Source organism: Saccoglossus kowalevskii, chromosome 16 (assembly GCF_978046115.1).
Source record: "Saccoglossus kowalevskii chromosome 16, keSacKowa6.1, whole genome shotgun sequence".
NCBI lineage: Eukaryota > Metazoa > Hemichordata > Enteropneusta > Harrimaniidae > Saccoglossus > Saccoglossus kowalevskii.
This window is the reverse complement of record NC_140656.1, coordinates 35,499,379-35,513,190: the sequence shown is the minus strand read 5'-3', so window position 1 is coordinate 35,513,190 and position 13,812 is coordinate 35,499,379. Positions and strand designations below refer to the sequence as shown.

Genomic DNA, 13,812 nt, shown 5'->3' with positions numbered 1-13,812 from the left:
TGATCAACATGGTTGGCTCATTGACAATACTGATCAACATGGTTGGCTTACTGACAGTACTGATCAACATGGTAGGCTCATTGACAGTACTGATCAACATGGTTGGCTCATTGACAGTACTGATCAACATAGTTGGCTAATTGACAGTACTGATCAACATGGTTGGCTAATTGACTGTACTGATCAACATGGTTGGCTTACTGACAGTACTGATCAACACGGTTGGCTTAATGACAGTCCTGATCAACATGGTTGGCTCATTGACAGTACTGATCAACATGGTTGGCTCATTGACAGTACTGATCAACATGGTTGGCTCATTGACAGTACTGATCAACATGGTTGGCTAATTGACAGTACTGATGAACATGGTTAGCTCATTGACAGTACTGATCAACATGGTTGGCTTACTGACAGTACTGATCAACATGGTAGGCTCATTGACAGTACTGATCAACATGGTTGGCTCATTGACAGTACTGATCAACATGGTTGGCACATTGACAGTACTGATGAACATGGTTAGCTCATTGACAGTACTGATCAACATGGTTGGCACATTGACAGTACTGATCAACATGGTTGGCTAATTGACAGTACTGATCAACATGGTTGGCTAATTGACAGTACTGATGAACATGGTTAGCTCATTGACAGTACTGATCAACATGGTTGGCTCATTGACAGTACTGATCAACATGGTTGGCACATTGACAGTACTGATCAACATGGTTGGCTAATTGACAGTACTGATGAACATGGTTAGCTCATTGACAGTACTGATCAACATGGTTGGCACATTGACAGTACTGATCAACATGGTTGGCTCATTGACATTACTGATCAACATGGTTGGCTCATTGACAGTACTGATCAACATGATTGGCTCATTGGCAGTACTGATCAACGTGGTTGGCTCATTGACAGTACTGATGAACATGGTTAGCTCATTGACAGTACTGATCAACATGGTTGGCTAATTGACAGCACTGATCAACATGGTTGGCTAATTGACAGTACTGATGAACATGGTTAGCTCATTGACAGTACTGATCAACATGGTTGGCTAATTGACAGCACTGATCAACATCGTTGGCTCATTGACAGTACTGATCAACAAGGCTGGCTAATTGACAGTACTGATGAACATGGTTGGCACATTGACAGTACTGATCAACATGGTTGGCACATTGACAGTACTGATCAACATGGTTGGCTAATTGACAGTACTGATGAACATGGTTAGCTCATTGACAGTACTGATCAACATGGTTGGCTAATTGACAGCACTGATCAACATAGTTGGCTCATTGACAGTACTGATCAACAAGGCTGGCTAATTGACTGTACTGATCAACATGGGTGGCTCATTGACAGCACTTATCAACATGGTTGGCTTAATGACAGAACTGATCAACATGGTTGGCTTACTGACAGTACTGATCAACATGGTTGGCTCATTGCCAGTACTGATCAACATAGTTGGCTCATTGACAGTACTGATCAACATGGTTGGCTCATGGAAAGCACTTATCAACATGGTTGGCTTACTGACAGTACTGATCAACATGGTTGGCTCATTGAAAGTACTGATCAACATGGTTGGCTAATTGACAGCACTGATCAACATGGTTGGCTCATTGACAATACTGATCAACATGGTTGGCTTACTGACAGTACTGATCAACATGGTAGGCTCATTGACAGTACTGATCAACATGGTTGGCTCATTGACAGTACTTATCAACATGGTTGGCTCATTGACAGTACTGATCAACATAGTTGGCTAATTGACAGTACTGATCAACATGGTTGGCTAATTGACTGTACTGATCAACATGGTTGGCTTACTGACAGTACTGATCAACATGGTTGGCTTAATGACAGTCCTGATCAACATGGTTGGCTCATTGACAGTACTGATCAACATGGTTGGCTAATTGACAGTACTGATGAACATGGTTAGCTCATTGACAGTACTGATCAACATGGTTGGCACATTGACAGTACTGATCAACATGGTTGGCTCATTGACAGTACTGATCAACATGGTAGGCTCATTGACAGTACTGATCAACATGGTTGGCTCATTGACAGTACTGATCAACATGGTTGGCTCATTGACAGTACTGATCAACATGGTTGGCTCATTGACAGTACTGATCAACATGGTTGGCTCATTGACACTACTGATCAACATGATTGGCTCATTGACAGTACTGATCAACATGGTAGGCTCATTGACAGTACTGATGAACATGGTTAGCTCATTGACAGTACTGATCAACATGGTTGGCACATTGACAGTACTGATCAACATGGTAGGCTCATTGACAGTACTGATCAACATGGTTGGCTCATTGACAGTACTGATCAACATGGTTGGCTCATTGACACTACTGATCAACATGATTGGCTTATTGACAGTACTGATCAACATGGTTGGCTCATTGACACTACTGATCAACATGGTTGGCTCATTGACAGTACTGATCAACATGATTGGCTCATTGACAGTACTGATGAACATGGTTAGCTCATTGACAGTACTGATCAACATGGTTGGCACATTGACAGTACTGATCAACATGGTTGGCTAATTGACAGTACTGATCAACATGGTTGGCTAATTGACAGTACTGATGAACATGGTTAGCTCATTGACAGTACTGATCAACATGGTTGGCTCATTGACAGTACTGATCAACATGGTTGGCACATTGACAGTACTGATCAACATGGTTGGCTAATTGACAGTACTGATGAACATGGTTAGCTCATTGACAGTACTGATCAACATGGTTGGCACATTGACAGTACTGATCAACATGGTTGGCTCATTGACACTACTGATCAACATGGTTGGCTCATTGACAGTACTGATCAACATGATTGGCTCATTGGCAGTACTGATCAACGTGGTTGGCTCATTGACAGTACTGATGAACATGGTTAGCTCATTGACAGTACTGATCAACATGGTTGGCTAATTGACAGCACTGATCAACATGGTTGGCTAATTGACAGTACTGATGAACATGGTTAGCTCATTGACAGTACTGATCAACATGGTTGGCTAATTGACAGCACTGATCAACATCGTTGGCTCATTGACAGTACTGATCAACAAGGCTGGCTAATTGACAGTACTGATGAACATGGTTGGCACATTGACAGTACTGATCAACATGGTTGGCACATTGACAGTACTGATCAACATGGTTGGCTAATTGACAGTACTGATGAACATGGTTAGCTCATTGACAGTACTGATCAACATGGTTGGCTAATTGACAGCACTGATCAACATAGTTGGCTCATTGACAGTACTGATCAACAAGGCTGGCTAATTGACTGTACTGATCAACATGGGTGGCTCATTGACAGCACTTATCAACATGGTTGGCTTAATGACAGAACTGATCAACATGGTTGGCTTACTGACAGTACTGATCAACATGGTTGGCTCATTGCCAGTACTGATCAACATAGTTGGCTCATTGCCAGTACTGATCAACATAGTTGGCTCATTGACAGTACTGATCAACATGGGTGGCTCATTGACAGCACTTATCAACATGGTTGGCTTAATGACAGAACTGATCAACATGGTTGGCTTATAGACAGTACTGATCAACATGGTTGGGTCATTGACAATACTGATCAACATGGTTGGCTCATTGACAGTACTGATCAACATGGTTGGCTCATTGACAGTACTGATCAACATGGTTGGCTCATTGAAAGCACTTATCAACATGGTTGGCTTACTGACAGTACTATTTAACATGGTTGGCTCATTGACAGTACTGCTCAATATAGTTGGCTTACTGACAGTACAGATCAACATGGTTGGCTCATTGACAGTACTGATCAACATGGTTGGCTCATTGACAGTACTGATCAACATGGTTGGCTTATAGACAGTACTGCTCAACATCTTTGGCTTACTGACAGTACAGATCAACATGGTTGGCTCATTGACTACTGATCAACATGGTTGGCTCATTGACAGTACTGATCAACATGGTTGGCTAATAGACAGTACTGATCAACATGGTTGGCTCTTTGACAATACTGATCAACATGGTTGGCTCATTGACAGTACTGATCAATATGGTTGGCTAATTGACAGTACTGATCAACATGGTTGGCTAATTGACAGTACTGATCAACATGGTTGGCTTATATACAGTACTGATCAACATGGTTGGCTCTTTGACAATACTGATCAACATGGTTGGCTCTTTGACAATACTGATCAACATGGTTGGCTAATTGACAGTACTGATCAACATGGTTGGCTCTTTGACAATACTGATCAACATGGTTGGCTCATTGACAGTACTGATCAATATGGTTGGCTAATTGACAGTACTGATCAACATGGTTGGCTTATATACAGTACTGATCAACATGGTTGGCTCTTTGACAATACTGATCAACATGGTTGGCTCTTTGACAGTACTGATCAACATAGTTGGCTTACTGACAGTACTGATCAACATGGTTGGCTCTTTGACAATACTGATCAACATGGGTGGTTCATTGACAGCACTTATCAACATGGTTGGCTTACTGGCAGTACTGATCAACATGGTTGGCTTATAAACAGTGCCGATCAACATGGTTGTCTCATTGACAGTACTGATCAACGTGGTTGGCTCATTGACAGTACTGATCAACATGGTTGGCTCATTGACAGTACTGATCAACATGGTTGATTTAATTGATTTATACATTTATAATTATTTATACTTATGATAGCCCCATTTTAGAACTACGTCCAAGTTTATACAATCAATCAAATAATTGATATGGATACCAAACATTAAATTTCATGACATAGATGAACTAGTTTCAAGAAAATATATAGGTAGCTTGCATATGCCAAGCAATCCAATCTTGGCTTGTTTCATACCTTATCATCTACAATAGCTGCCAAAGGCATTGCATCAAAGCAATCATTCACAGTTTCCCACACTTGACTACCAAGAGTTGTTCCAAATTTATCTTCACATTCCCTGAAAAAATTATAATACAAACATTATTCGCATTTGTTTTGGATGCACTAAATAAAGGACTGTACAATTTGTGTACACAATGCTGCTATAAAGATGTATAATGTTTTCATGTTTGTAACTTTAGATGTATGAAATAAATAGTACGTGTCACCGAATGCAATAAACACAGTACATGGAAAATATCCAGGTCAGAATTATTTTGCAAATAGCTAAACATTACCAAGCATTTATTACATAGTTTTGATTAAGATTCACACACAAGATTCTTCAAGATAATAAATATTAATCAATATATAAATTCTATCACCCATATGAGTGTTTGTGTTGAACACCTGTTCTCCTGTACAGAAGCTGGAACAGACAGACGCTTTATATATCAATAACACATAAATACATGCTTGGAAAATCCATTCAGAGGACAACATGAGAAAATATTGACTCACCTCTGAAAGTTGAACATCCTTTGCACAGATCTCACTTCATGGTTGCCACGTATGAGAAAGAACTTCAAAGGTGCAAGGAGCTTCTGAGCAAGAAGGTATGAGACAACCTAAGAAACAAAAACAAATTTGACAGGACCTTACTTGTGTATGTGCAATTTAAAAGAATACAAATTTAAAATTTGTTTGAGTACATTGAATCGAATACATATTTTTTTATTTAAATTAAATCAGGTGTCCAAATTACTAGAATTTGCTACTTAATTGTTTTTAAAACTCTAAGTACATGAGAAAGCCAATCTGTGTCAACACAAAATGAGGATGCAAAAGTAGTTAAAAGGAAGCAGAGGTCTGGCTTTTGTTACTCCGTACATGAAAATTGAGGTCTATGATTGAATTCTGGCTATAATAACAACTTGTATGTGCTGGTGAAAGAACTGAATATAGGATGTGAAACATGTTGTGGACGACAAACGTTCTCTTTTCATGGCTGCCATTTCGTCTTTAGGTATGATTGTTTTATTTGTAAAGTACATCGGTGTAATTTCTAAGTTTTGATTGTTGACTTTGCGATGTGTTCATGATTTGTATAATTATTGTAGTTTTCCGCAAGAAGAAAACATTGAAAGTCATGGAATTAAAGAGCTCTGTGGTAACCGAGTATTCACCTAACCACTACCGTAATGATCCACACAGGAAAACGGCAATTAACATGTTAAACTCAGGTTTATTCTGTGGAACTGCAAACTACAACTTAGCAAGCTTTGCCGCCATTACAAACTCAAAAATGGTCATGTGACCACTAACAAAAGAACATCTAGCGTACTAAATATAGATACAGAGTTATCACAAGCTCCATGCATGGACTGAGTAAAAGAAAATATTTCTAACCCCAACATAAAACGTGTATTTGTTGATTTTGCGTATGTCTGATATTACAGTATGTTTGTAAATATCTAGTCATTTGATAATAATTTTGATAGTTTTAAATGCCTATCGACAGTGTCTCGGTAATAATTTGTTTGGAATGTGGGTCGTCGTTGGTTTCTCCTTGCTGAGTTTAAGATGACGTCAGTGCAGATGTCTTTTATTCAACACAATCAGCCGAGATAGGACAAACATTGACCGTAACTCATGGGGATCATGTTCAGTAATTGAGGACTGAAAACCCAAATAATTAAACAAATATTAAAATATATATTTTTATCGGCAAAACTAAAAAAGAACTACAGTTGTCTTGGTGAAACAGTCAATTTCAACTATCCATTTCTTACCTTTAAATGAAAAAAAATAAAAAAATTAAATGATCATCAAGAAATATATTAATAGCCAATTTTATCAATCGCTTTACTTTATTCAAACCTGTTTTGTTGGCAGCTTCAGAGCTAAAAATGGTTGAAAATGTCAGTGTGGTTCGCTCGTAAAATCCTGTAGATGATACAAGCAAATATGGTTCTGTGAACCAGGTCATGTTTCGATCAGGTGACTTTCATCCAATCTGATTAAAATCTGATGTAGTGTACGGGCTTTAATTATTTTGGCTATAAACTTATTTTAATTTTATTTTTTATTAATTTTGTTATTAATTTATCTCATTATTTTACTTTGATTTTGATTTTGTGATTTTTTTTAATTCCGCCCTACCTACATCTGATCCGACGCCTATGTAACGAGATTTCAACGAGACCCACTATCGACGATTTTAGTCAACGAATCACATACCTCCTTCTATAGCGCACATGATGACGTCACCGGGTGGCAAACACACTCAAATAAAATGGCGGATTGTACCAACGTTAGCGACCGTGAATAACACGGCTTTTCGGTAAGTTTATCATTGTCAAATGCAATGAAAGTCATTTTTATGTTAATATTGTGACTCGAATGTTTCGACTTTAGATCGTTATTCCGCATAGTTATTCTGGGAGTGTTGATTTTGTTTCCACCGGTTCGACCGAACACCAGTGTCTTTTTCCAGTCGCCTGCCCTGGAGACGGGTGATGTTTTGTTGACGATCGGGCCAAAATCGTCTACGGTATTGAAGCTGTAAATATTCATCAAATTGTATCAACATTTTGTACATTATACAATAACTCTTTATTAAAGTAATTGAGCTGATTTGGACTGGAATAAAATATTTTTTATTTGGAACACATCGCAATTGATCAGGAAATATTTGTTTGCTCCAATTTTCTGCGTCGATGCCGTGGGCCGGTGACCGTTATACAATTTAAAATCAGTTTGCATTGTTTACTATAGCTGTTTACAGTGTTCTAATCATTACGATTTACTTATTTTTTTGCTTCCATTCTAGATAATTATGCTCAGTGATGTAAAATTGAAGCGATGACTAAATGAACGAACCTTGGCTGGCGAAGATGTTTCTGGAAGTGTACACATTTGTTGGAAGTGAAAAAAATATTCAATGTAATGACAAAAATTGTAAAATGCTGTGGAATTTCTTTTGCAAATAAAAATATACTGGCAATTTTCTATTAATGGTTTATTCAAGTGGGCAAAATATAATGTACAGAAAGATTGCCTGTATACACTGAAAAGTAAGCAACCGACAGCCTGTATAAAAGGGGGGGCTGTGATTGGCCGTTACTTACGCGAGATTTGAACGGGACTTACATAGGCGTCGGATCAGATGTAGGTAGGGCGGAATTAAAAGAAAACATCTCAAAATCAAAGTAAAATAATAAAATAAAAGGGCATTAATAACAAATATAATAAAAAATAAAATTAAAGTAAGTTTATAGCAAAAATAATTAATCAGATTGACTTTCATCCAATCAATGGTGTTGTAACAAAGCGCATTTGACGCAAATTTTAAAGATTGTTGCCACATCCAATCACCAGTGTTAATTCTCATAGATTTTTTCTGTGCTGTGACAGGCTTCATAATTATTTACTCGAGAAACATTGATATATCTTTACAAAGAGGAAGGATTTGGATACCGAGCACAGGCATTTCAATCGATGAATTCGACTTTAAGCAGAAGAGTATATAATTTTCATATATACTTAACATTCACAATCAAATTCATTGATTTAAGTGCCTGTGATTCTGAGTACCGTGATCAAAATAAGACCACACAGATTGCTATTTAATTACATTTATTTTTTAACAAAAAGGAACACATCACAGAATCCAAACAAAATACTACACAGAACTATACTAAATGCCTTATTCTAGCTGTATTGTACATGTAATTATTCACGGACTAAAACTTCAAACATCGGTTACACCAGCTAAAGGCATACTCGGTCGTCACTGTTATTTATGAACGAGGTACTTTCATAAGGCCAAACACAAACCCATTTACTAATATTCACAAACATGTAAATGGAAGCAAATTTATACAAGCAGCCAGTCGGCTGAGATAGCTCCGCTGTTAGCAATGCACATTTCAATTAAAGAACAGAAGATATCATTAGAAAATGAACAATATGCATAGTATCACTGCAATGGGACTTGCTTTTTTCAACAAGAATTCAAAAATATCATTTTTCACCATAAATGATTGTGCTTTTCAACAAGAAGAAAATATCACTTTTTAACAAAAATGACAAAAATATTCATCAAAATTAGAGAATTAAAGATATCATTACAAAATGAACAAATCTGAGAGAGATCCACATGTAGTACCTATATATGTAATATCAAAGCAATTGAACATGTTGCTTTTAACAAGAAGTCGAAAATATCACTTTTTACCAAAAATGACAAAAATATTCAACAAAATTAGAGAATTGAAGATATCAACATGAAATGAACAAACCTAAGAGAGGTCTACCCAAGGTACATATACACCAAGTATCAAAGCATTCAGGCTTGTAGTTGTCAAGAAGAAGTCAAAAAAGTAAAACATTGACACGGACGACGACGACGGACAATCACTCATATGATAAGCTCCACTCGACAAAGTCGACAGCGGAGCTAAAAATTAAAATAACAAAAATATTCACCCAAATTAGAGAATTGAAGATATCATTACAAAATGAACAAATCTGAGAGAGGTCCACATGTAGTACCTATATATGTAATATCAAAGCAATTGGACTTGCGGTTTTTAACAAGAAGTTGAAAATATCAGTTTTTATCAAAAATTACAAAAATATTCACCAAAATTAGAGAATTAAAGATATCATTACAAAATGAACAAATCTGAGAGAGGTCCACATGTAGTACCTATATATGTAATATCAAAGCAATTGGACTTGCGGTTTTTAACAAGAAGTTGAAAATATCAGTTTTTATCAAAAATAACAAAAATATTCACCCAAATTAGAGAATTGAAGATATCATTACAAAATGAACAAATTTGAGAGAGGTCCACATGTAGTACCTATATATGTAATATCAAAGCAATTGGACTTGCGGTTTTTAACAAGAAGTCGAAAATATCACTTTTTACTAAAAATGACAAAAATATTCACCAAAATTAGAGAATTGAAGATATCAACATTAAACGAACAAACCTAAGAGAGGTCTACCAAAGGTACATATACACCAAGTATCAAAGCATTCAGGCTTGTGGTTTTCAAGAAGAAGTCAAAAAAGTAAAACATTGACACAGACGACGACGGACAATCACTCACATGATAAGCTCCGCTCGACAAAGTCGACAGCGAAGCTAAAAAAGTCAGGAGAGACAACAGTGACATTCAATGTCCGGAACTGTCGCCTGGCACAAAAACATTTTAAAAAAAAAATAAAGAAAAAAAATTAAAATAAAAATATTCACCCAAATTAGAGAATTGAACATATCATTACAAAATGAATTAAAGCCGCAAGCGGCGTCACCGGGGCCCAAGCTGACAAGATTCTGTTTCATAATTAATGTGGTCACATGTTAGAAAATCAGGTAGCTTGAATTATCAGTAACATGAGGTCAAAATGAAGTTGGTACCATGTATTTACCTGGTTTGGTTATCGAAATATGGTTTTCAGGATATATAATGAGCCATGTTCTTATGCACAATAATGAGATTACATAATCATATATAGCCATTTCTAATGTCAGTTACATCTTTCATTCAATGTCTTCATAATGATACTAGTTACATGTCCTGCTCTGCGACAGTGTTTTTAGATATGACTGCTTTGCATATTAATGAGTTCACATGACCATATATGGTCATCTGTTATTTTAATCAAATCTCTTGTTCACTGTTGTCATAATAACACAGGATTCATCTTCCTAACTGCAACAGTGTTTAAGATATAATGGTTATGCATATTAATGAGTTCACATGACCATATATGGTCATCTGTTATTTTAATCAAATCTCTTGTTCATTGTTGTCATAATAACACAGGATTCATCTTCCTAACTGCAACAGAGTTTAAGATATAATAGTTATGCATATTAATGAATTCACATGACCATATATGGTCATCTGTTATTTTAATCAAATCTCTTGTTCACTGTTGTCATAATAACACAGGATTCATCTTCGTAACTGCAACAGTGTTTAAGATATAATAGTTATGCATATTAATGAATTCACATGACCATATATGGTCATCTGTTATTTTAATCAAATCTCAGGTTCACTGTTGTCATGATAACACAGGAATCATCTTCCTAACTACAACAGTGTTTGAGATATAATGGTTATGCATATTAATGAGTTCACATGATCATATATGGTAATCTGTTATTTTAATGAAATCAATTGTTAAGGTAGCAGGACTATTATTTGCATACTTGTTTTCATCTTCTAATTGTGACTAAATGACTACAAATAGACCCGGGAAAGTATATATTTTTAGAATCGCCAGACTTCAAGCTTTTCACAAGTGTATTTTGCATGCCCGTATCTGCATTCTATGACGCGTTACTCAATCAAAGGTGAAACATTACTTTTTCTGTAAAAATAATAATTACGCATTTATGCTGGCGATAAGAAGTATTTTTTTCACTTTTCCTAGTTGTTCAATAGTCTGGTAAATTGAATGTGTCTGGTCAGTTTTATTCAAGCAACGCGTTTTAATAAATAGTGTGCTGAATTTCAATTACTGTTTTAGTCACATTGCCCCCAACTCAAACCACAACTCGTTGGTAAATAATCGATGAAATAGTTTGTCTGGACACATTCAAGTTCCTCTCGTTGTCACCTTAAAGCTGTGAAAATTTGGTGTTAATCCGACGACAATAAGTATACGTTATTTTTTGTTAAAGACCTTGTATTTTGAAAAACATAAACTCTTAGAAAACGTCCATGAAGTAACAGCAAAGATTTTCAAGCTTGTTTATCTGCACAATCAATTTGTTTTCCCATCAAGGTCTGTTTTACCATGTGTAGGGGTATTCAAATGTGTAAGGCTATTATAAACCAAAAAAATAAAGGAATGGGATAGCTATAATTGGATAAATTCGGCATATGAAAACACCAAAATCAATGATTTTTTTCAGTGGCTGTGTGACCTTGTGTCTGACACATTCATATGCAAATGACTAATCTGTGAAACAAACAGGGGCGGAGACAAACCACTCGAATGTTTGGAAACACTCATTGTGTGTCAGATAGCTACTGATAACACAACTAAACATTGCTTTGTCTTGAGTTTATCTTTGAAACTTATAGGCACACAGATTAAACCTGTGTTTTTGATTTTAGAAAACACTACTGAGGCTGCCTTGCTTCCCTTCAGAAAATGTACATTTTAACCAACTTACATGACATTCTATGTTATGTTGACTTTATCATATGAAAGTTTATAGTGCATCTCATCAATTAATAAATAAATGTGAAAATCGTAATTTTCAACACAAATAATAGTCTCGCTACCTTAAATGTTGTCATAATAACACAGGTTTCATCTTCCTAACTCCAACAGTGCTTGAGATATATCAGTTATGCATATTAATTAGGTTAGAAGCCCCCACCCCTTAGGCGCCTAGCGACAAAACCCAGCCACGTGCCATTTGGTTGAAAGAATGCATCTCAAGAGTAGAATGCACATATACAATTTTAGCCAAATCGAACCAATACAACACATGTAAATGCACAAGATTTGTTTTCATAAAATCCAAGATGGCGGCCAAACCATGTGACTGATCAAAATAATATTATTTTTCTCATATGGAGCTAAGGCTAGGCATGGTAAATATAAAAAACATCTAGTAGATTGGTTGAATCGCCTCTGAGAAACAAATGCCCAAACTTTTGGTCAATTTTGCTTAAAATCCAAGACGGCGGCCAAACCATGTGACTGATCTGAAATCTTTTTTAGGTTTCTGAAAGAGATTGATATAGAGATGCCATGCAGCAATATTGAAAATAATCCCTCAAGTGTGGCATGAGTAAAAAAACTACTTCCTGTTTAGAAGAAATCCAAAATGGTGGCCAAACCATGTAACCAATCGTAATAATTTTTTGAAACATAAATGGGCTTCATATATAGAAGCCAAATACTATATATGAGAGCATTCTGCTTTGTGGTTCTGAAGAAGAAGATTTTTAAGTGTTTTTTTGCCGTTTTTTAGGAAAACAAAATGGCGGGAAAAGTCACGTGAACGCTAAAGTTTTTATTGCTGATATTTATTACACATGAGTAGTACTATATACCATAAAAAAATCTAGACGCCTAGACCCTCAGAAAGCCACTTCTGGTTTTATTTCAATCCAATATGGCTGCCAAACTAATTGGCCAATCAAAATTCTGAAAGCATGTTGCACCAGTTCATATTAGAGACTATCAGTATAGAGCAATTTCAGACTATTTGGTTCAGTGGTTTTCTCAAACGGCTTGACGAAAAAAGTTACGGAAGAAAGAAGAAGAAAAAACCGAACAATAAGAATAGGGGCCTCGCCCTTTGGGCTTGGGCCCCTAAAAATCTGAGAGAGGTCCACATGTAGTACTTATATATGTAATATCAAAGCAATTGGACTTGCGGTTTTTAACAAGAAGTCGAAAATATCACTCTTTATCAAAAATTACAAAAATATTCACCGAAATTAGAGAATTAAAGATATCATAAAATGAACAAATCTGAGAGAGGTCCACATGTAATACCTATATATGTAATATAAAAGCAATCAGACTTGCGGTTTTTAACAAGAAGTCGAAAATATCACTTTTAACAAAAATGACAAAAATATTCACCAAAATTAGAGAATTGAAGATATGATCATGAAATGAACAAATCTGAGAGAGGTCTACCTAAGGTACATATACACCAAGTATCAAAGCATTCAGGCTTGTAGTTTTCAAGAAGAAGTCGAAAAAGTAAAACATTGACACGAACGCCGGACGCCGACGGGCAATCACTCATATGATAAGCTCTGCTCGACAAAGTCGACAGCGAAGCTAAAAAACATTACGACTACAATCA

The 13,812-nt window shown here is 36.2% G+C and overlaps 1 protein-coding gene across 2 annotated transcripts in view; it reads right to left on the bottom strand.

Moving 5' to 3' along the window:
• The window catches only part of LOC102807058 (uncharacterized), a 97,072-nt gene that overhangs the window by 16,822 nt on the left and 66,438 nt on the right, over positions 1–13,812 (bottom strand). For both annotated transcript variants that reach the window (XM_085491432.1, XM_085491433.1), the window contains 2 exons: positions 5,468–5,574; positions 4,922–5,024 (listed from right to left, as the gene is read on the bottom strand). In XM_085491432.1, the coding sequence (XP_085347558.1) occupies positions 4,922–5,024; positions 5,468–5,574 (210 nt within the window). The remainder of the gene's footprint in view (positions 1–4,921; positions 5,025–5,467; positions 5,575–13,812) is intronic.